This window comes from Falco peregrinus, chromosome 1 (genome assembly GCF_023634155.1).
Source record: "Falco peregrinus isolate bFalPer1 chromosome 1, bFalPer1.pri, whole genome shotgun sequence".
Lineage (NCBI taxonomy): Eukaryota > Metazoa > Chordata > Aves > Falconiformes > Falconidae > Falco > Falco peregrinus.
This window is the reverse complement of record NC_073721.1, coordinates 129,742,775-129,764,852: the sequence shown is the minus strand read 5'-3', so window position 1 is coordinate 129,764,852 and position 22,078 is coordinate 129,742,775. Positions and strand designations below refer to the sequence as shown.

The 22,078-nt window shown below is 50.8% G+C and overlaps 1 protein-coding gene across 3 annotated transcripts; it reads right to left on the bottom strand.

Moving 5' to 3' along the window:
* Positions 1-242: 242 nt before the first annotated feature.
* Positions 243-21,117, bottom strand: PKM (pyruvate kinase M1/2). 3 transcript variants are annotated; one of them, XM_055818885.1, is made up of 11 exons: positions 20,959-21,117; positions 15,377-15,546; positions 14,915-15,006; positions 11,842-11,973; positions 11,445-11,631; positions 10,670-10,940; positions 9,872-10,022; positions 8,286-8,438; positions 4,630-4,796; positions 1,584-1,765; positions 243-1,001 (listed from the first exon to the last, which is right to left on the bottom strand). In XM_055818885.1, the coding sequence occupies exons 2-11, from the start codon at positions 15,525-15,527 to the stop codon at positions 895-897; spliced, it is 1,593 nt and encodes a 530-aa protein (XP_055674860.1). In that variant the 5' UTR covers positions 15,528-15,546; positions 20,959-21,117; the 3' UTR covers positions 243-894. The 3 variants fall into 3 exon arrangements, with proteins under 3 accessions (XP_055674860.1, XP_055674851.1, XP_005232632.1); XM_055818876.1 differs by lacking the exon at positions 4,630-4,796 and adding an exon at positions 3,961-4,127; XM_005232575.3 differs by lacking the exons at positions 4,630-4,796; positions 20,959-21,117 and adding exons at positions 3,961-4,127; positions 15,758-15,889.
* Positions 21,118-22,078: the final 961 nt, after the last annotated feature.

Sequence of the window (22,078 nt, the reverse complement as noted above, 5' to 3'; positions counted from 1 at the left end):
GGGGAGAACCCGCCCCTTAAAGGGGCCGCGCACGCCCGTGCGCTGCCCAAAGCTGCGCGCTGCCCTGGCGCCGGGCGGGCCACAACAGGGAGCGGGCCGGTGTCCGCGCGGCCGGGGGCTGCCCCGAGCTGGAGCAACCGCAGCAGGGCGGGCGGCAGGTGCCCTCCCGGCAGGCTGAGGCAGGAGCAGGACCCCGACCGCCGCCCTTCCCCCCTCCCAGCCCGAGGCACAGGGCAGGCCGGTCGGTGCTTCAGCTTCTCTTTATTGATGAACAGTGGTGCTCTGCCGCCCCGGGGGTCGTCGGAGTGCGGGGGGGAGGCTCAGGGCGGGGAAGAAACACGACTAACAGGGAGGGCGCTGCGAGGGGAGCACGGGAAGCTCTTTGCACACAGGTGGAGCGTGCTGGGAGCCAACACCTTCTTCTGCCCCCCGCCCTGGGAACCACCTGCTGGATGCACCTTGGACTTGGTCTGCAGGGAGGGCTGTGGCTGGGACAGCGGGTGGCTGCATAGGAGGGGGGGTGCGCAGCAGCTCGAGGAGTGTCACAGCAGAACCACTGCCCACAGGGCACCTGTCCCCTTCCGCAAGGGAAGGGTGCGCACAGGCTGAGGGCAGGCCCTCTGCTCAGAGGGCTCCCAGCAGCACACAGGACATATGTCAGGGCAGGACTTCACTACGGGAAGAGGTTTTTAAAAAAACTAAACACTTCAAGTATATTTTTTCTTTAGTGATTTAAGGTCTCTTCCCCCTGCTGCTACTGCACTGGGTGGTGTTTAGCAACCTACATCCACTCTAGGGACAAGAACAGCGCAAGCTACGGCTGGCCTAATGCAAGGGGAGAGGGGAGCGGAGGGAAAGGGGGAAGGAAGGTGGTTGCTGGTTGCAGCCAGTCGTTCAGGGAACAGGCACCACACGCATGGTGTTGGTGTAGCCAGAGCCAGGGCGCCAGCCCGTCAGCACGATGACCAGGTCACCGCTCTTGAAGAACCCACGCGCTTTGCCTAGGAGAGAAGAGAGGGAGGCATCAGAAGCTCAGGTCCCACCGCCACCAGCTTGCCACATGGCAAGCCTGTCACCCCCTCCCCAAGCCACTCAGGTGCAGAGGGGGGCAGGCAGCCTGTCCCACAGCAGCCACAGCTCTGGGTCGGTATTAGGATCCTGTACTCCTGCTGCCCACCCATTGGGGACCCTTTGCCTCTGCTCTGGCCCCTCTGCAGTACGGAGAGTGAAATTCAACAGCACAGGAGTTGCAGAGGAGCTGGAGAAAGGAGTCTCCTTACTCCGGGCTTTGCTTCTCTCACAGGAGCAAGGAGCACCACAGTTCAAGCACTTGAGGTGGCTGTTAATCTGGTTTTCTGCTGGAACCTATTTTAAGGCAGCTGTGACAAACGCACTGTCCCATTTCCCAACCGGATGCACTTGTGCTTATGCAACTACCATTTCCCCATTTCCCAACTGGATGCTGTTACCACACAGGTAGCCAGTTACTCTCGCTTGGTCACCTGTCCCCACCAGTAACCCCAACAGCACCACCACAGCCCACCAGCCCATTCCCCACGTGAGGCTAGAGCAGCGTCACTCACCAACGTTCATGCCCAGGTTCACGCGCAAGTCCACATCCTCTGCCCAGGAGTCATGAGCTGGTTCTTTGCACAGGACTGGGAAGATGCCCCGGTAGAGGTGAGCCTGGCGTGCCGTCTGGTCATTGCGGGTCACGGCGATGATGGGAGCCCTCGGGCGGTACCGGGACACCAGGTGCGCTGACCTAGAAGGAAACCACACCAGGAGGTGAAGCACCACGCTGCAGGCACAGCCACCTGAGGAAGCCTGTGTACAGCCAACGGGAGCACAAGCAGCAGCAAGGTTTGGCTGTCACCCTGGAGGGCTCCACAAAACCCCTGGAGGGACACAGAAGATGGCCACAGGAGATGCTACAAGAGCCAAGCTCACCAACGAACCAGATGCTCTGCTGAATTCTCAATTAGGCAACTGGACAGACCACCACCAAGAGCAGTCTGGCCCCTGGTGAAATTCACCTTGCCTCCAAGTTTAGAAAGTGCCATCTGGGTGTTTTGGTCGCAAAAACAAGCCTTTATTTGTCTCTGTTGCTATGTTAAGGTGGCGAGGTGCCATTTATTCTGGGCCTTGGCATCTCAGTGGGGGTCCCTGCAAGTTCCCTCTGTTTTGAGGAGCTCCCGGTCTATGGGATGGGAAGTGCCCATGCCAGCAGCACTCCCCAAAGCTTGCCAAGGAGGAAGCCATTTGCCTCCCAGCCACGTTCACCTGCTGAAGCCAGCAAACAGGCCGGCTCCTCCATAGAGCTCCGCTCTTGCGCCCAACAGGAAGCAAACACAACAGAGGCCAAAATGGGAAGCCAGGCAGAGTCTCCTTAAAATAGCAAGCAGCACACCCTGGGTGGGGACTACAGCTTCCCTTTCCCCAGGCACTGCTTGCAGAGGGCATTGGCAAATAAATGGAGGTTAAACCTGCAAGGCACTGGCATTTACAGCTCCATCTTTCTGATGAGCATGCCAGTACCTCCACTAGTAGCTTTTGCAGCCCTGTTTCGTGGCGCCAAACTCTGCAATATTCAGATTCAAAGATTGCTGCTTAAGGTAGGCAGTAGCAGTCTGCTTGAAGCACCCAAACACACGTGCCACCTCTCAGACAATCCTTCCCACACTGTCCAAGAAATCTCCTCGTAGCTCTAGGAGATCCAGGTACTCAAAGGCTGTAACAGAATCCACAGCTAAAAATATTCAAATATCAGAGTTCAAATCTCTTTTAAAAGGTCAAGTGTAAGACTGGAACCTTTTACAAAGAAATATTAGAAGCACGAGGGTATCCAGAAACTCAGTGCTTGCAGTCACTCCTCAGCTCTGCAGAAAGTGGCTGCTTCAAATCATTTTAAGCTGTAAATTTAGGTGAAGGATTCACCGGTGGTCCAGATCTTCAGGGAGACCATGCCCAGTGCATATAATCACATCTCTGATGCTGCGCTATGTTTTTGGTCTGAATCCAGTGTAAGAAATTCAGATTGTCTTCCAGAAAGAATTCTGAGACTTATGGTCAGACATGCTTTGAGTGGGCAGCCCAAGCTCCTCTAGATGAAAAATCGGATCAGCAAGGCTTCAGCTCCCTTTCCAAAACTGGAAGAGTGAGTCTCTACTCAGCAGTTGTCACTGTCACTGGACAGGAATCCCAAACTATATAGTTCCAGTGCATCTGCGTTGTTGTCTCTCAACTGCAGCCAAGGCACTGAGCTCACCTGAGTGCAGGCAGCACTTGGCTGCTGGGTGCCTGCCAGAGGCCTGCCTGTTCAGCAAGATTATGTGCAGGCAGGCATAACGAAGCCTGTAAGAGAAAATTCCCAATACTTTCAGTTTCCCTGCCTAACAATTATAGGCTAAGCAGTCCCTCTTTGCCCCTTGGGCTTAGGCAAGCAGGACTGATGCCCAAAAGGTTCAGCAAGGGACCAATAATTTGGATGCTACTACAAAATCCGAGACCTTGATTTAAAAAAAAAAACCAAAAACAAAAAAACCCAAAAAAACCCCCCACAGATTCTGCATCCACTGAACTTGTGTCTTACTGTTAAATGGAGGATTTCTTGCCAAGAAGTTTGAATCAAAGCTGCAACATTTATTTCCCCTTGACTCTTCCAGCCAGCGCTGCTGGCAGAGATGCCATTTGCAACAGCAAGGGGAGGCAGGGCTCGGTGCTGATGCCACACTGGCAGAGGCCGGCTGAGGAACTTGGAGGTTACATATGTGCAGATGTTCAAGATGTCTGCCCATCTCCTGAGGAACCAGCACTGCAGGCAGGCGGCCGGGGCTCAGTTGCTGCCAAAACCAGGGCTTCACTGTGACAGCTCTAGTCTTTCAAAGCCATCTTTTTGAGTCTCCTTCCCCCACCCTGTCACAAAATGGGCTTGATCTGAGGGAACCTGTCACCTCCTACCTTCCAGACTTGGTGAGGACAATAATGGCCCCACTGCAGCACTTGAAGGACGCTTCCACAGCGCCAACAGCAGCAGCCTCCGTGGGATCACAGTTCAGGGAAGTCAGACGACGCAGTTCCTCAAACAACTGCCTGTGAAAGATGGCGGCTTCGGCCTCCCGGGCAATCTATAAGAGCAACATGCGTTCGGGAAGACAACACTCACGTCAGTCACTCAGGGCAGCACAGGGCAAGGTGAGGTGCTCTATCAGGAAGGCGTCACACAAATACCATCAGCTTTTGACATTAACAGTTACCAATTAGCAAGCCCAGATTTAGTTCAGCACGCTGTGGTGACGGCCACAAGGCTCAGCCACCTGAGCAGCACACCCTTACAGAGGAACCGTTCAGTTTTCAAGGTTTCTCTTCCAAATTGGTGGCACCTACTGAGTCACCTCATCCTGCCAAGCCCACACTCAGGTGACATTCATGCCAACTGCCAGGCACTCTCGCTCTGCTCCTGCCTACGTGGAGTCCCTCCCTGCCACACAGAAGTCAACTCAGACCACAGCAGTTATGCAAGGCTGGTACCGAAGCAGTGAGCTGCTTGCTTAATATTTGCAGTGTTAGAAGGGAGCATGCTTTTGCTCATGGAACGTACTGGCACCAAGCCCCCTCTCGGAGCCCTACCTGCCAGACTCGGTCAGAACTATCAGGGCTGGAGCTAAGCACTTAAAAGAGGCCTCCACTGCGCCTACTGCCATGGCATCGGCAGGGTCCCTGTTGTTAACATTGAGGCGGAAAATTTCTTCAAACAGCTGACGATGAAACATTGCGGCCTCAGCCTCACGAGCTATCTGCAGGCCCGAGTAAGAGGGAAGGAGGAGAAAACAGGAAAGAAAAAGAAGGAAAGATACACCAGAGTAACATGAGATCACTTTCATTTGCTTGATTGTCATAGTAATGCATGCAAGAGAATATTAAAGGTCAAGCTGTGAAACTTTTTGGCTCTCAGGTTGTCAGTTTGGTGAATGCAACCCAGTCTAACACGCCACAGCCGCGCTGGCTGGCCCACCACACTGTTTAACTGGTAGGCCCTGGTCACTGGGCAGGCCTTTCAAAGGTGGCATTCTTGCTGTCTTTTTGAATCCTTTCAGAACAGGCAAACACAGATTGCTTTTCAAGGACCAGAGCAAGCCAGCTCAGAGTGAGACTGCGCTGTGCAGCAGCTGTTTATTACTTCCTCAAGAGACTCTCATGGCATCTACCAACCTGCTGATGGTCCTGCCTACAGTTCCTCAAGAGGAAATCTCTGTAGCTCCATGACCCCACTTCATACTGTCCCAACACCACACAGCACAGCTGGAACTCTCTTTGTGGAGCCAATATGCAAGCAATGCACTTTCAACATCACCCCTGAAGTTGGGAGACCATCTCCTTCAGCTTCATTAGGTTTAGTTTAACTTGAGAGCCAATGAAGTTTCACCTCAAGGTGCTACACCAACTTCCCTTTCGGTATAGAGATCAATAGGAAGAGGACTTCCTTTTATAGGGTTGTCACAGCCTGTATGTTGGGGTGTCTGTACTGTGCCAGACAAGAGGTACAGGCACAACCAAAGGCCTTCTGTTCAGGCCAAGCACTTGCAACAGGTTCAGTAACCTATTCATCCCAGTATGCTGGGAGTCTCTCACATTTAAAAGACAGCTCTCATTAACAGAAGGTTGTACTAGCCCCTGACAACCCAATAAAGGTGCCTTGCAGAGACTGGAAAAGCATGCGAAGGTTGATCATCTTTTCAAGGACAACTTCATCCAGTTACTTCAGAAAAGTGAGCAGCTGCTACACAAAGCATGACAAGTTTACATTTAAGCAGAGGCTGAAGTGCCATAATAGGGAAAGCTCTGTAGTTAGACCCCTTCCAAATAAGAATTTTGCTTCTCTAGTGTTAATGAATTATTTTATGTGATGCTAGGAATTATCCCTCTTCCAGAGATATCAGTTTAAGCCAAAGTAGTTAAGTATCTTATGTCTAAAAATAACAGGACATATGTGACAGACAGGAACAGCAGTCCAGTGCCAACTCCAGTCCTGAGGCAGTCAGTTTTGTTGCTGCAGGCTTTACACTTGCCATTAGATAAAATGGAAGTATTTGCCTCAGAAACTTACTCCAAGAACAAGAGCCAGGCAGTTTATTCTTCAGCTCCTGCTACAAAGGTAGGCCACTCTGCATAACACCCAGAGTGAACCTGAGTTTAGAGGGAAACCTGCATTCCCCAGTTCTTACAGGGTATGCGTACACATGTCTGCTTTGACAGTGGCTGCAGAAAGGCACAGAAATTCTTAATTCCACAGCACAGCTGGCTTCAGTCATACAAAAATGGCTCAAGGGTTTCCAGTTGGTACACAGGTGGAGATACCACGGTGGAGGCAGGACAAAGGAAAACAGAGAAGCCATTTAAGCCTTGTCCCCATTAGACAGCAGGGCCAGCGTGGCATTTGAAAACAACTGCGGACCATGGACCGGAATTGGAAGGGAGCGGGCAGGAAACAGCCTGCCCCATGTTTGAAAGCTTGCTACTAAACTCAAAGCAGATGGCATTTTTGCCATAGAGATGCCATCCACTGAAGAGCAAGCTCGTTTCTACAAGGCTAGCTGGAAGGGGATCACAAAGCAAAATGACTACAGGCCAGGGACAGGCAGGTCAAGCCTTTTAGAGAGGTGCACGGATACTACAGAGCACAGACCCTGATTCAGTATCACAGCCCACATTTGCTGCCAGCACCTCAGTACAGAGGGAGCTTTCCCTGGAATACTCTGACAGCAGCACTGGATTAACAAATATATAAATCCAAACTGACACCAGTTTCAGGCCAGGCACTGCATACCGGAGCTGCTCTTTACCAGGGATAAGGTGATCTCTCCCTGCTATGACTGCTTGACCACTTCAGATCAAAATCTGCTCTGGCCATGCTGCAGATTTTCAGACCATGGTTATTCAGGGCACTATTGCTGGGCAGGGGTCCTCTCAACTAATGCCAAGTGAATTAGCTTAGAAGAAAGATCCTAACTGTATGGGAACATGCTCCCACCATCACAGTGTGAGCACCTTGCTGTCTGCACCACGTTACACGAAATAAAGTGAATCTGTATTTGATCTTCTGCACAGAGGGTTAAAGCCTTCAGCATTTCTCCACAGGCCTGGCAGAGCAGACACCACTGTCCTCGGGTCTGCAGGGAGAAGGAAGCATGCGCAACAGATCCTAAGCTCAGGATACAGGTACCATACAGCCTGCCTGATTCTAAAAATTAATGCCAGAATGGAAACCCAGGTGTAAGGTTTGCTGCAGCAAGTTTCTAACTCCTGGTAGAAAGTCAACCCTTGTGATTTAGGGAGTGAAAACTGAGGAAGAACCTTTTAGGTGCACCGTTAGCATTCAGCCTGTAAACCAGTAGTCACTGCCCAGTAACTTATCAAGGCATTTTGCATTTCCCACAGGCAAAAAACACCACTCCATATTGACAAGTTAGAGGTAAAAGATATTTACATAATGCACTGCAAACACACACTAGCTGAGTTGATTAATCTATATAACCTGAATTGCAAATAAAACTGGTGAGAGTTATCACTGCTGTGATTCACAGCACTGGTAACTGGGGAAAAGCAACACTTTTAAATACTTGACATCAGGCTTTTTATCAGCTGAAACGCGAGGTGGGTGAACTCAAAGCAGAGCAGAGGTTTCTGGCAGTTTGGGCATGCAAAAATATGGTGCTGTCAGTACTCATGCAGCAAACACCCCCAACACCAAGCGCACCAGGTGCTGAATGCAACAGTGCTGTAAATCAGACTTGCAAACCTCCCCCACCCCTCATGGAGAAGTCAGCCAATACCTTTCATTACCTAGAGATAAACAGCTTAAGCAGCTCCTTGACCTTGGAGAAGTTTAAGGCACTTAACATGCCACAACGAATAAGGCATTTGAAGAAACTCATACCAAGGTAACAGTAAAAACCCCTTTACCCTGCCCCTAAAAAAAAAAAAAAAACCACACACAAAACTAGCTGGAGAAATCTGAAGTTTTAGATTTCAGAGCACTACAGAGTAGTTTTCCGCTCTGCCTGACAATAGTTTGGAGCACACAAAGTGAGGTTTCAGACCCGTAGGACCATGCTAGGTCAAGAAAAACCCACAGCAGGTGTGTGAACAAAGAAAGCAGTCCAAAGTAATGACAGGTGCTGCCATCTAGCACCACACAGATGTGTATCTTCAGGTGCCTGGCTGAGACAGAAGATGCAGGACAACCTGTGGGAGAGGCTCCCCACCAGAGCAAAGACAGTACTCACAGCATGCTGCATGCGCACAGCCTCCAGCGGGTAGTCTCCCTTGGCGGTCTCTCCAGAGAGCATGATGCAGTCTGCTCCATCCAGGACGGCATTAGCAACATCGCTGCCCTCAGCACGGGTTGGGCGAGGCTTCTTGATCATGCTTTCCAGCATCTGGAAGAGAAAAATTCCAAAGAAATCAAGACACTGCAGAAGGAAGCAGCTGCTTTTTCACGAGTGCACCTCAATACACTTCACGGACAGGGCAGAAGATAGGATGAAGCCTAAGGACTCCGGGAGAAGACTTCTGTGGGTCCAGGGCAGAGACAGCCTGGTCCCTAACAAGCTTTGAACTCAAGTATCTACCAGCAAGAAAAACAACCCATTTAATTTTTGTACCTTTTCTAGATTTACTCCTTTTCCAGGGAGATTTAATCCACGCAACATTACAGACAATACTCCAATGTTTCAATTAAATTTTTCAGCACAGGGCTTGGTCCAAGGAACTCTCAGCTCTCTAGAGCCAAGGATTACAATAGACACCTTTACAGAAGCTCAAATCCAGCCACATGTTCCCAAATTAGCATCTAGGAGTTTGTTTTTTCTGCCTAGAAATAGGTATACAGCAAGGTCTGCACCAACTAAAGCCATCTTCATCCAACACAAGATTTCAAGTTCCTTATATTACGTACAGGCTAGTAAACTCAGAACAGCTACCACCACCACCTCCTAAGCGCCCACTCTGAAGAGAGAGGAAAACCTCTGAAGAGCTTTCCATGAGGTCAGCCCTTCCCACCCCCTTCTCCCAGAAGCTAGTGTAACTCCACACACCAAAGCCTGGCCAGCTCTCCTATCCCCCTCAGGTGCTCAACTTTTTTCCAGCTGCAGCTCACCACTGGGCAAACAGCACTTATTTCCTCATGAAACACCACCTGGAGCAGCATTTCTGTAGCAATACAGGAAGAGGAAGGAGCACATGCCACTGTAAATCCAGGACCTTGTCTAACTCTACTGTCTTGAGACAGATTTCACCTCCACAGGCTGCACACAGAGCAAGCACAGGCAGGAAAAAAAAAAAAAAAAAATCAGCCCTCCCAGCACCTGAGGACTGTCCACACATGATCCCTACTGGAACCAGTGAAGCTGAGCATCAGCCCTCCCTCACTCACTAACAGCTCCCAGAATAATGAAGCGATGGATCTTCTATGCAGTCCCTTCCGACTGCTGCAGCATGGGCACACCATGTAAGGTACCTGGGAACCTTAGCAAGTCTTCTCTGTTAGACACAGATGTGCTGCTGCAAGATGCCAAGGCAAAGCATGTGCAGTTTTTCTCTGGAATTTTTAGTCAGCCCAAAAGGCTTGTACTGCATGAGTTTTTTTGAGGGGTAAAACCTTCAGCAGCCACACAAGAGGTCCTGTAACCTTACTGGGGAAGATCCCAAACACACATTAAAAAGAAGTGCCTCAAGATAAGCTATGCAGCTATGAGAAAAACCTCTTTGCTCTTGGAATCTCACCCTCCAGCAAACGCCAGCAAGCCGTGACAGCTACTGAGTCACACCCTGCCAGACTCCAGCAGTTTGAAGCTAACACTGTTTTGAGTACCTGAGTGGCACAGATGACTGGTTTGCCAGCCCTGTTGCAGCGTCCAATCATCATCTTCTGGGCAAGGAAGACTTTTTCAGCAGGGATCTCTATTCCCAGGTCACCACGGGCCACCATAATGCCATCACTGGCCTCCATGATCTCATCGAACCTGACAGCAAGAGAAGAGGTTTGTTACCCTACTTGTTCTGCAGAGCACCTTCCTGTTTGCTCTGTCCCCCCGCTCTGAGAGGGAGCATCATTCTGGAGCATGATATGCAGCTATGCTGTCAGTGCATGAGCTTTCCAGGTGCTATTTTGGTACCCTGTAATGCCAAGGTAAGAGGAAGAAAAACAAGACCAAGTCATAGCACATATAGAGTGCTATATAAAGCTTTCTAAAGCTATACAAAGACAGATCGAGGGGAGCATGAATTGCTCCCAGATATTTTAGTCTGATAGTTTGTAACAGACTTGGGAATTCCCACACATTAGCTGACCAATTTGCATCCAGAACAGCAAGTTTGAGCTCTCACACACTACAAAAAAATACTGCAGATTTTCCAAGGATGCAAGGAGATTGTGACACTGTCCCCATGAGCTCAGGGTGCGTGACAGTTACTCTGTTCATACTGTAGCCACGTCAAGTCCCACACACACAGCATTAACCAATGGCTCACACCGCCACCTTGTTACTTGGACTGGTAAGTTTGCTGCTGCTGGCAAGCCAGAGAGCAGGAGTTTTGACTAGTGTGAAAGGCCTTGTTCTTTCATTGACACAGGGGGGCAAGCCTAAAATGTCACCTGCAAAAAGCTCACCTGCGCACACCCTCATGGTTCTCAATCTTGCTGATGATCTTTATGTTCTTTCCCTTTTCCCCTAGCACCTTCCTGACAGCGTGGACATCAGCAGCTTTGCGGATGAAGGAAGCAAACACCATATCCACATTCTGCTCCACACCAAATTTTAGGTCCTGAATGTCCTTTTCAGAGACTGCAGGCAGGTCAACTGCAGCACCAGGCAGGTTCACTCCCTTCTTGCTGCCAAGCATGCCACCATTCTCAATCTCTGTCACGACATAGTCAGTGCCTGAAACAGAGGCATTCCCACGGTCAGTGCTTATTGGGAAGCTCCCCAACACCAGCTCCCACACCACCTCCCTGCCTGAGAACAGCAGTGCCAGCAGCAACTGCACATGATAAGCAGCACATCACCGGTCTCTTCAGAGGATTTATCTAACACACAAGCTTGCAATTTACCTATGGGAGCACAGCAGACTGATTTAAAACCGCTTCTGTGCTGTTCTTGGAAAAGATGCCATTTGTTGCTTGTGTGCAGGAGGCTGGGAAAGCCCCCTCCAAAAAAAAAAAAGCTGCCAGGTTGTACTTCTATACACAGGAGCCCTGAATACCAAACAGAGCACCCCAAAAGCCTCACCTCCATCTTACTACACATTCTGGGATTACAGGCAATATCTCGCTGCTAGAACCATGTACTCTAACATACAATTGCAAGCTAAACCAGTTACTGGAAGGAAAGCACAAATATGCTCTGAGGAAAAAAGCAGGCATAGCTGGAACGGTGGTTACCAACCTTTCTCCTTAACCAGCAAGGAAATCAGACCGTCATCCACATAGATTTTGCTGCCTACTTCTACAACCTTTGTGAGATTCTTGTAGTCCACCCACAGCACATTCTCATCACAGTTCTCCATAAAGGCATTATCCAGGGTCACTTTGAGTGATGCACCCTTCTTCAGCTCCACTTCTGCTGTGCCACTCTGTGTCAAAACAGCCATGCATTTTAGCAAAATCAGTAAAAAGCAGCACACAACCACCTTCCAGCCTGCAGCAGTTTGTCAAAACTTCTGGTAGGTAGTTCATTACCTCATTCCCCAGAAACATTTTTGTTTGGAAAAGGCCACAGGCATAAAACACTATCTAGTCTTGCACAGTGGGGGGAAAAAAAAAACCAACACAAAAAAACTTACTCCCTTAATGAGTCCAGTTCGTATTTCAGGTCCCTTAGTATCCAGTGCAATAGCCACAGGTCTGTAGGTAATTGGATCAGAGGCAAAGCTCTCTGTAGCTTCTCGCACATTCTTGATTGTGCCCTCATGATACTGGCAAGGAAAGAGATGGAAACATTCAGGTCACTTTTACTCCACCACTTACGGAAAGTATCACTACGCACCCTAAACACTACCCAAGCTGACAGCTCTGCTCTCACATTATGCTCAATTTCAGTTCTAGCTTGAGAATTTTATTCAGACTAAGCTCCCAAAAAACCAAGAAAGAGGATACAAAGGCCTTCCCCACATGAAACAGCCTGGCAGTTATCTAGCTCTGCCTTCAGTGCCCCCAGTTCTAATCCTAGAAGGACAACTCAAGGAGAGCATCCAGGCACTCGGCTGAAATGATTTTCCATCAGGACATACACTTGCCATTCGAAGGTGGCCCACCAACCAACAGGCCTTTGGGAAGAACGTTTTCAAAAGCTTTGCTGAACACCTGCCTATTCAGCATGGCAAAACACTGGCAGCTGGGCAATTATGTGCATGGGAAGATTCCTGAATGCCAGAAGGACAGCACAGCTAAGCAACTGCCCCACCTGGCTGTTCTGCTCCCATCAGAGCATGGAAGGGAGGATGCCATTCTCTGCATTGCCAACTCCCCTACAGACTTCCAGCCTGACCCCTCTTATCAGTCCCACAGGCGAGCAGATGGACAAGCTTTTTTACAACTCTTTGGCTTACATTTCCCCTAAAGATAAAGAGGACGTTATCCACTTAAGTATTTATGTTTTATTTTGAGAGCCAAAGAAATCACAGCTAGAAGTTCAAGACTCCAGCACCATGCACCCAACCTCTGAATTTTCACATGTGCAAAAGCAGTTTACTAGTGCTGCCAGTTTCCCACCCCAACTACCACAAATGCGCTTCAGATGACCAGCAGATCAGTTTAGTTTACTTGCTTAAACAACAGTAAGAGATAACCTTGACTGCAAATTGTGTAACACTTGACAGTTTTGTAGATAAGAAATACCCCTTCCCCTCTGTGCCACAGGCCAACAGCCTTTGACCTGACTCACCTGGGAACAGTCAGCTCCTCCCACGCCACTCACCCCCTCCGCTGGAGCCCCACACACTGACTTCAGCGTGGTGGGGATAATAATCCAGTGCCAGGAAGCCAGGGCTGGAAAAAGCTGTGCTAAAGTTTGTCTGCATGCTCTCAGCCAGAGATATACCACAACCCCTAACTCTTTAGAGAAGGAAAAATTATATTTTTTTATTGATTGACAGTGCAAGTTGGGACTGAGAAGGCCCCAACTCTTCCAATAACCACAGCCTAGAAGGATACAGTATAGAAAATCTGCCCGAACAATGCTATTACATTTCTCTGGGCCCAGTCACCATGATTTCTCATTTTTAGTTTGACAGCGAGGTCTAACTGCCTTCTGTCTAGAGAGTCTGACTTCCTGAAGTTACCTATGCAGAACAGGAATGCAAGCAGAACTGGAAATAAAAGCAAAGTTTTTTCTATATTAAAGGGTGGCAGCCAGGTGTCAAAGCACATCTGTTAGAAGTTTAAGCCCTGCTGAATGCTTTGGGGTGGATGTAAAAACAGAAGCACTCAACAGATAAACACTCTTTGGGGCTTCACTGGAAACTTAAGTGTTCTGGAAGAACCAGGAGGGAACTCAAGACTGGCTATGGCTGACAGTCAAACTCAACAGGAGGTGACAGCAAGACCAGACTCCACTGTAATTTAACTTCATCTGCATGAAATGTGCAATTAGACCTCACACAAAGCAGAAAGCCACAGTCCCTGTCCTTGACCTGAGCTAACAAATACACAAACCGCAGCAGCAGCTCCGCTGGGCAGTAACAGTGTGAACATTCCCAGTTTCAGTCTGGCCACGAACTCTCTGACGAACCACCCACCTGGCCCACAAGCCAACCAGCTGCAGGATTTGACTACCGAGAGGCAGGGTTACTCTACGCTACCCTCTCTTTAGGCAGATTTTGCTAACTGCAGCCCATGCACTGACACTACCCACGGCATTTAGTCAAGGTCTGATGGCCGTCTGCAGTTAAGCATCAGACCTTTCAATTTTGACAGTGCCCTGTGGCCTTTAAAGGCCACAAGGGTGAGAGGCCAAGCTGTTACACACCGCGAGGTCCATGGTTCAGTAAGTAAAGACACCTACAGCTGCTACTGGCTACCATCTGACATTTCGTAAGCTGGAGGGCCGCCAGGGTGAAAAAACTCTATGGCAAGGCTCAGAGTGGCATTCCAGGCAACCTGGAATGGGATCCTTGGCTCCTCCAGTACCACTGAGGACCTCTTCTATTTATATCAGTAAGGGCTCATCTGCCACAAACAGTGTTGATTTCTTTTGACCTTATTCTTATAAGCTCACCACACCACCTCCCAAGTACTGGTGTGCTAGCTTCATGACTGCCAGGAACACAACCAGGGCAGCCGGTTAGCCGAGCAAATCCAGGAATTAAATTCTTTGAACTAGGCACAGTAATTACTTCCAATCACTAACAGTATCCTTTTGAGACAAGGTTATTCATTGATCGCCTGCTTGCAAAACCCTCAGCAACAAATCAAGCAAGACCAGCCACTGATAGTTGTGTACTTGTGCAGTGGTGCTCAACAAAAGAGGGACAAATGTCCTCAGCTTCTGCTATTAACTGAGATGCAGCTGCCCTGTACAGCTAACAGGACAGGAAGAAGAACTGAAGGATTTCATGGCAAGCAGTTGGCACACAAGTGTCATATTCAGGTACCTAGCTCCCCGGTATAGAAGGGTGTGGAACCAACCCGAACTGCTTTCAATACAGCTCAGAAAGCACACTTAAATATTACCAGCAATTACAGAGGCTCGGTATGTACAACCAGCATGCTTTCCCCAAAAGCAGAGCTAAGTTTCACCTTCCCACACTAAGGCTGGTCTGGACAAAGCTGGATTTCCCTCTTTCCTGAGGGACAGGGTCAGCAGGCACAAACACACAGCCCCAGCTGGGCCCATCCCAGCTCAGAGCTCACCCTTACCTCGTGGGTGCCATGAGAGAAGTTGAGCCGGGCAACATTCATTCCAGATTTAATCATTTCCTTCAGCTTCTCCACCGAGCGGGAGGCTGGGCCTAGGAGAAAGAAATACTTTGAATATTAACTTTGTAAAAGTAATGAGATAACCCACACAAGCCAGGCTGCTTCATGTGGAAGAGAAATGGATGCAGACTTGCTAAGCGCTGAAGCAGTCCATCTCTACAGCAGCAAAGATTGTTTTAAAGTGCCTTGAGGAGCACAGAACCTAAACACTTCTGATTTCCCTGGCTACTGTATTTGCTCCTAGCAATAACACAGGTTAGGCAGACATAGGAAAATCATATTCTTTCAACACACAATTTCATCCCTGGCAAGGGATGAAAGATGAAGCCTTCTCGCAATTTTCTTAAGTTTCACCAACACAGGGGTATCACAGCTGCCATTCTCGATCTAGGAATCACCTACCGATGGTGCAGACAATGCCGGTGTTTCTCGCAATGGTTGGCTCTGAGTCAATGTCCAAGCGGCACATGTGTTCCAGGAAGGTGTCCGCCATGGCAGCATGCAGCTGCTGGGTCTGAATGAAAGCAGTCCCTGCATCATGGTGCTTCGACATTGTTGCTGGAATCCTGTGTCTAGAAGAGAACAAAGCGGTGCCAGGTTTAGGAATCACCAGACTCGCTCATCAGGTGCGGACACCTACACACCCACGTGATGAATATGGACGTAACAAGAAAGCTGCTACTGGGTTGAGCTATCTTTATGTTCCTATTTGAGACTCGTAGATACAGGCAAGACACACTTCTATTTCCATGTCATCCCCCACGTACACCACCCAAAGCTCACCTGCCTTCTATGCAGATGTTCCCTTCATAGCTTCTCTTCATTGCCAGTCTTCCCTTGGAGCTACACAACGCAACAAAATTCAAGCACTTGAGTGTGCAGGCAGAGATTCTGCCTCCTCCCTCCCAGCTCTTGAGTCATTTCTCCTACAGGCCTCGACTGTTTCCCATTGCAACTGGGGACCAGGGCAGCTTGGTGCTAGTGTGACTGCAGATATGCTCTTACACAGGCAATCTTCTGCTGAGAAGCACCTAATCATGGCAAAGTCTGCCTAAGCTTAAAACCCATCCTTCAAACCTGTACAAGCAAGTAGACTTGAGCTGATTTAAACACACCATCTTGGCAGAGAACATGTAAGAGACTGAAGGTTTCTTTAATATGCTCAAGGTCCCTCTTCAACTGAAAAGGCCATCCCCTGCATTCCCCCTCATCCAGGGCCACAGAAAACCACCACAAGATTTAAAACTGGGTTGTTTTTTTTGTTTTGTTGGTTTTTTTCTTTTCCAAATTTTGGATAAAAAAACCTGTCTGAATTCAAGCTGCTTGCCCCTGCAGGACTCTAGCGTCTGCACAACAGCAGGCGCAGAGCTTGCAGCCCCAAGAAGAACCCCAACTGAAGCTTAACTGTCCACAGGAATGGGAGGACACTCATTTCCCAGCAGCGCTGGTGCCCCCAGGCATTTCTAACTGCACACCTCAGGCTGCAATACAATCATTTCCTCAAGTAGCAGTGGCAGCTAAAAGCTGTTTGTCCTCTTCAACCTGCCCAGGCTAGATTGCTGGTGTTCAAAAAGAGTGATGTAAAGTAGTGGCTACTGGCATGGGCAGATCACTAGTTTTGACTTCAAACTTCATCCCCTGGGCATGCAGACGATATTCAAAGCTGGCTGCTCTTTCAACATAAGCTGCCTTCACCTATAAGGTATGCTTTTAGCACAGCACTTGTAGAGACATGGGCTGCTGCTCAGCCAAAAGCAGGGATAGAGCAGGGGGGTTTTGTTCTGCCTGCCCCAAGGAGACAAAAAGCCCAATCCAATAAATCACAAAATGGTGTTAGCTGCACACACCAGCCAGCTCAGTGTATTCAGCTTTGAAACAGAGGCACTAACAAACCCAAAAGCTTTGCCAAAGCTAGCAGGGCTGACCAGAACGAAGCCATGCCTCTAAGGAACAGGCAGGGAGATGCCCTGCCAGCCTGCCACGCAGAGGCTCTGTTCGAGCCGACGCTCCTCCCCTCTGCACTTCTGCTCTGCAGACCTTCCCCACGTACGTGCGGATCGTGCAGATCCTCCTGCAGGCGGCCCTGACTCACCATCGCCTCACTCCCATGCCGCATAAAGGAGTCAGGCCAGTGAAAACTATAATTTGCCCTGGCAAAGTCTCCTTTCTCTCAGCCCTGCCAGAAGCTGCTGACTCACCAGAGTCAGTACAAGAAAGTCTGCCCACATAAAAAGCCCGACAAAGTCCCATTATTATAGGAAAATATACTGGTCAGCCCTGAAACATTATGTTTTAGCCCTCTAACACTTGCTGCTGCATCCTCCAACACCTGCAAAGCAGCACTGGCTTCTCTAGATGCCAAAAAAATATAAGCCTTTGCTGGGAAATCGCCTCTACACAAAAGCAGGTGAGCAGGTCTGCGCAGCTTCTGGGAACAAGAGGAATATGAAACAACAGGATCCCAAGACAGAAACTACATCCACAGCATGACTTGGAAGTTTTTAAAAATAGGCACGTGAGCTCTCCCCATCTCATGGAAATCCCCCACCCACCTGAAGACTTTATAAATAAAGTAAAATTATGTTTCCAGTCAGAATCCCCTTCACAAGATTTTCCAGTAGTTCAGTGAGCTCAGAAAAATTAATCAAAGACACCATGACCTTGTCCAGGGGCGAAAGCAGAAACGCAGCAGCCAAGAAGTATCCCAAATACCCATCTGCCCGCAGCACCATGCCCACTACCAACAAGCTTTGCTTTTTAATTCTTCATCCTGCCTCCCATTACATGTATTTACAAAGCATCAACTGAATCCCACTGGAAGAACCAGTCTTATAAATGTAACAGGAATGTCTGGCATTTCCCCCTAGTCCAGACTTGGTTTTAAAAAAAAAAAAAAAAAAATCAGAGGAGCAAGAACTTCAAGGAAACCCAAAGACAGAGCCCTCAGTCTGAGCTGGGCAAGGAAGGGAGGGGTACCCTAGAAAGCCTCAGTGTTTCCAGCACTGAATAATCTTAATTCCTTCCTCAAGGAATAATGACTAAATGCCCAAATTTATTACTTGGCCTGCCTGTGCTTCAGGCAGGGCATCCCAAAGATGCTTGGTATCTCCCTGGCTCTTGAATATTCTAGAAAGAGCCGTCTGAGGTCACAACTACCAGTTCTGCATTAGTGAGGTGACTAAACCCAGCCAGCTCACTCTGAGGTCGGCTGAGAGAAACTCTAAACTCCCTCCCCAAGGGCAGATCCAAATCCGAAGGTGCTGTGAGAGGCGGCAGCAGCAATCCCTACCCTGGGCCAAGCCTTTGCTGTTATCAGTGACAAAGGGAAGCAGCAACTGCAGCAGCAGGCCTCACAGAGACTGTCCCCAGGCAGGGCTGGCATTAACCACTGCCACCCTGAACAATGTTTTACTGCCTGTAAAAGTTGCAGGCAAGCTGCAGGGAGGCTCGTGGCAAGCGATGATTCAGGTTTTATCAGTCTGCCTCACTTCCACCACCTCTCTGAAGATGGGAGAATAAGGCTGCTCACGCCCAGTGTCCCTGGCCAGAGGCAGAAATGGTTTGAGTTAGAACTTACATTGGAGAAGTGCAGGGTTATGAAACCGGGCAGGCCTTCAGATTCCCAAAAAAAGCCTAAGCAAAACATCAGCTTTGTTCATTCCAGAAGCTAAAGGCACTCAACAAAAAAAAAAAAAAGACACACAGCTCTGCAGCAAAGCAGGCTTTTAACACAGCCTGTCAGTTCCTCTCCCGAGAGGGAGGACAACCTGCTCTCCCCTGGGCAGCTGTTGCAAGAGGTGGCGTTGTGCCGTTATGTAAGTACAAGATGGCCACCCCAAAATGCCATCTCTTTTCTGCAATGCTGGACGGGACCCAGAAGCCACCACCTGCTCCCAGCTGGCCTATGCTGTCCCCGACAGCAAGCCACAGCTCCACAGGATTGACCCACAGCTCTGCAACAGAGATGCCTCTCCAGCTTTTTGGCAAATGAGTTATGTGGGACAGAAAGGTCAGGCCAGCCCGCACAGCACTGGGCCACATCAGCCCTTTCCCTGCATGCAGATGGATTAGCCTCGCCATAGCCAAGCCTGCCCTTCCTGGAGGGCACAGGCATACAGGAGACTTAAAAAAAATTGAGTCGAGGTGACAAGCATCACATAACTGGTGAGAAGAAAGACTTATCTCGAGGGTATTTGTAGTGCAGGCACACCTACCAACTTCACCTTGCAGCATGCTGGTGTGACAGAGGACAAGGAGCCTTTCAGCCTGGCCCCACACGAGCAGACTACCTAGTTGCCTTCAAGGCAATTGGAAAAGTCTTTTTTGCATTATAAAAGAAAGTTCAGGGAGGTTTTTTTACATTTAAATATAGCTAGGTGGAAGGACAGATCCCTCTCCTACACCCCCAGCTTCAGGATGCAGGTTTGGTGCGCGCCCAGTGCCGGGCGGCAGCAGCAAGGTACTGCAGGCCCATTCCCTACGTGCCACCCACCACCACGCGCTGCGGCAGCCTCGGCACCATCTTCCCCAGGGAGAACGGCCGGCCCGCAGATACAAGGCCCAGCACATGGTCCAGCCAGCCTAGGAAATGTTTTGTTTCTATCAAGTTAAACTATCAGCTTGGGGTCTAGAAAACTAATTAAAGACAGTGTTGGACCAGTCCAGCTAACCAATATAAATTAAGGTTTTGGCAAAATTTATGGCTTTGGGCAGATAAAGAGATAGGTAGTAAAGAAAGAAGCAGACTGCTCTGCTAGAGCAACAGGCTCCGAGGCAGCACCGCAGCCTCCACAAGCTTGTTGTTCAGTGAGAGTGAAGTTTCTCTGAAGGGTTTCAAAGGCAAGAATCCCCGAACACGTGGCTCACAGGAGAGCTTCCTGCCTCGGAAGAAAAGGCCTTCGTTAACCTGGTGATGGTTGGGAAATGAGCTGCCATCAGCATGACCCGTCAGGCCACCAAACTTTTAACTCCTTCAAATTAGCCTAAGTTCTGCTTTATGAATGGGATGTCAGGCATAAAATTATGTGCTTAGGAGTTAATTTTCTTTTTTAATTAAGCACTCCTGGGTTGCACAAGCCCTCGAGTTTCCCTGGAGGTATCAGGGTAACAAAAAAACTCTTTGTCATCCAACCTTTAGACCAAGGCAAGTCACAGTTAGCAGCAGCCCTTCGCAGGAACAGGACTTAACTGGAAAGCAAAGACATTAAAATTGCACTAACCTCTGCAGAGCACCGACTCCTGTTAACCTGGGCCTCACCAATAACCAGTGGCCTTATCAGACCAAAGCAGGTTTTTAGAGACTGCAGTTTACTTTTATTACTCTGAGGAGACAGTCGGGAGGTTGCCATTGTCCACCCACAAAAGCACCATTCATGCCCAGCTAGCCCTGCAAAGAGGGTTTAAACACGTTTCGGACGTTTTCACAGTTCAAGGGTCTGTCCAAATCAACTGGACGTGTTTAAGCAGGCATAATTACGGAAGAAGATAAATTCAGAAGGGGCCTTCTCCTCCGGGCGGGGGGGGCGGGGAGGACAGAGGCTGCAGCATCACTGCTGGTGTTAGCGAGCCGTACGCTGATGGAAGCCAACGGCCCTCGGGTAGGGGGGTGGGGGGGCGGCGAAGCGCTCCGCTCTGTCCCCATCTGACTCAGCCTCCCAGTAGGCTCAGGCCCGGCCCGACCATCAGGAACACGGGCGGGACGGTGCAGCCCAGGCCCCGCACCGCCCCCCGGCACCACGCCTCAGGGACCGACCCACCGCGGCCCCCGGCCCGGGGCTCCCCCCCGGCAGAGCGGCAGGGCCGGCACTCCCGAGCCCGAGGCTGGGCGGGACGCGGCTGCGCCACGTGCCCGGCGCCCCCCCCCCCGCCCCGCGGCCCCTCAACGCCGACTGAGGGAGACCCCGGCCCGGCGGCGGGAAGGAGCCGATGGCGGCGGGTACCGATGCTCCCTCGCCGCCGCCCGCTGGCCCTCAGGCCGCCGTTACCTGCCGCCGCCCGACCTCGCCTCACACGCGTCCTCTCCGAGAGCCGCCGCCGCTCTGCGTGCCGCCCCGCCGCTCCGCCAAGGTGATCCCGGGGGTCGAAGCACCGCCCTCCGCCCCCCCGCCACAGATTCCTCCGCCGCCCGCCCCGCGACGGGGGCGGGAAGAGGCGGGGCGCAGGGACTCCTTTTTCTGGCGGACGCACAAGGCGCGGGAGGCGCTGCGATTTTTTGCACGCAGCCGAAGAGCGGCCGCCGCCGCCTTAAAGGGCCCGCGCCCCGCCCGCCGCGCATAAAGGCGTCGCGCCTCGTCCCGCTGCTCTTAAAGAGGCCGCGTCCCCTACAGCTCACCCCCACAGACTGGCGCCGGTTGGGGCGACGTTGGAGGGTCCTGAGCCTCTGAGCCCTGGGGGTGCGGGGGGGCCAAGGTGGACGCTCTGCAGTGGGGCCGTGGGGACACTGTGCCAGCTGTGTGGGGAGCCAGCATGGGCGCCCTGTGTCACGTCTGTGGGGACACTGGGGACCCCCAGCTGGAGGTGTTGGGGACCCTGTCCCAGGACCATGGGGACCTTTTGCTGGGGATGCTGGGGACCCATCATGGCTGCTCCATGCTGGGACTCTGGTGACACTGGGGATGCACTGGTGACACGGGGACCTGCCATGCAGGCCCTGTGCTGGGCTGTGGGGACACCCTGCCAGCCATGTGGGGGCCCAAGGTACCCACCCTGCACTGGGGACCCTGTGCCAGCCCTATGGGGACCCAAGATGGCCGCTGTGTGCTGGGGCCTTGGGGACCCTGTGCTGAACCATGGGGACACCCTGGCAGCCATGTGGGGACCCAAGGTGGCCACCCTGTGCTGGGGACGCTGGGGACCCTGTCCTAGGCTGTGGAGGCACTGCGCCAGCCATGTGGGGACACAAGATGGCCGCCCTGTGCTGGACCACGGAGACACTGTACCAGCCCTGTGGGGACCCAAGGTGGCCACCCTGTGCTGGGGCCATGGGGGACCCTGAGCAGGACCATGGGGACACCCTGGCAGCCATGTGGGGACCCAAGGTGGCCACCCTGTGCCCAGGACATGGGGACCCTGTGCTGGGGACTCTGTGCTCAGCCATGGGGACGC

Excerpts from the sequence above, each read along its gene's own strand:
- PKM (XM_005232575.3), bottom strand. The coding sequence starts at position 15,798 with ATGAAGAGAAGCTATGAAGGGAACATCTGCATAGAAGGCAG. Across the intron at positions 8,439-9,871 it reads CAGTCATCTGTGCCACTCAG|ATGCTGGAAAGCATGATCAA; the intron begins GTACTCAAAACA and ends TTTCTCTTCCAG. Across the intron at positions 1,766-3,960 it reads GTCCTCACCAAGTCTGGAAG|GTCAGCGCACCTGGTGTCCC; the intron begins GTAGGAGGTGAC and ends GTTTCCTTCTAG.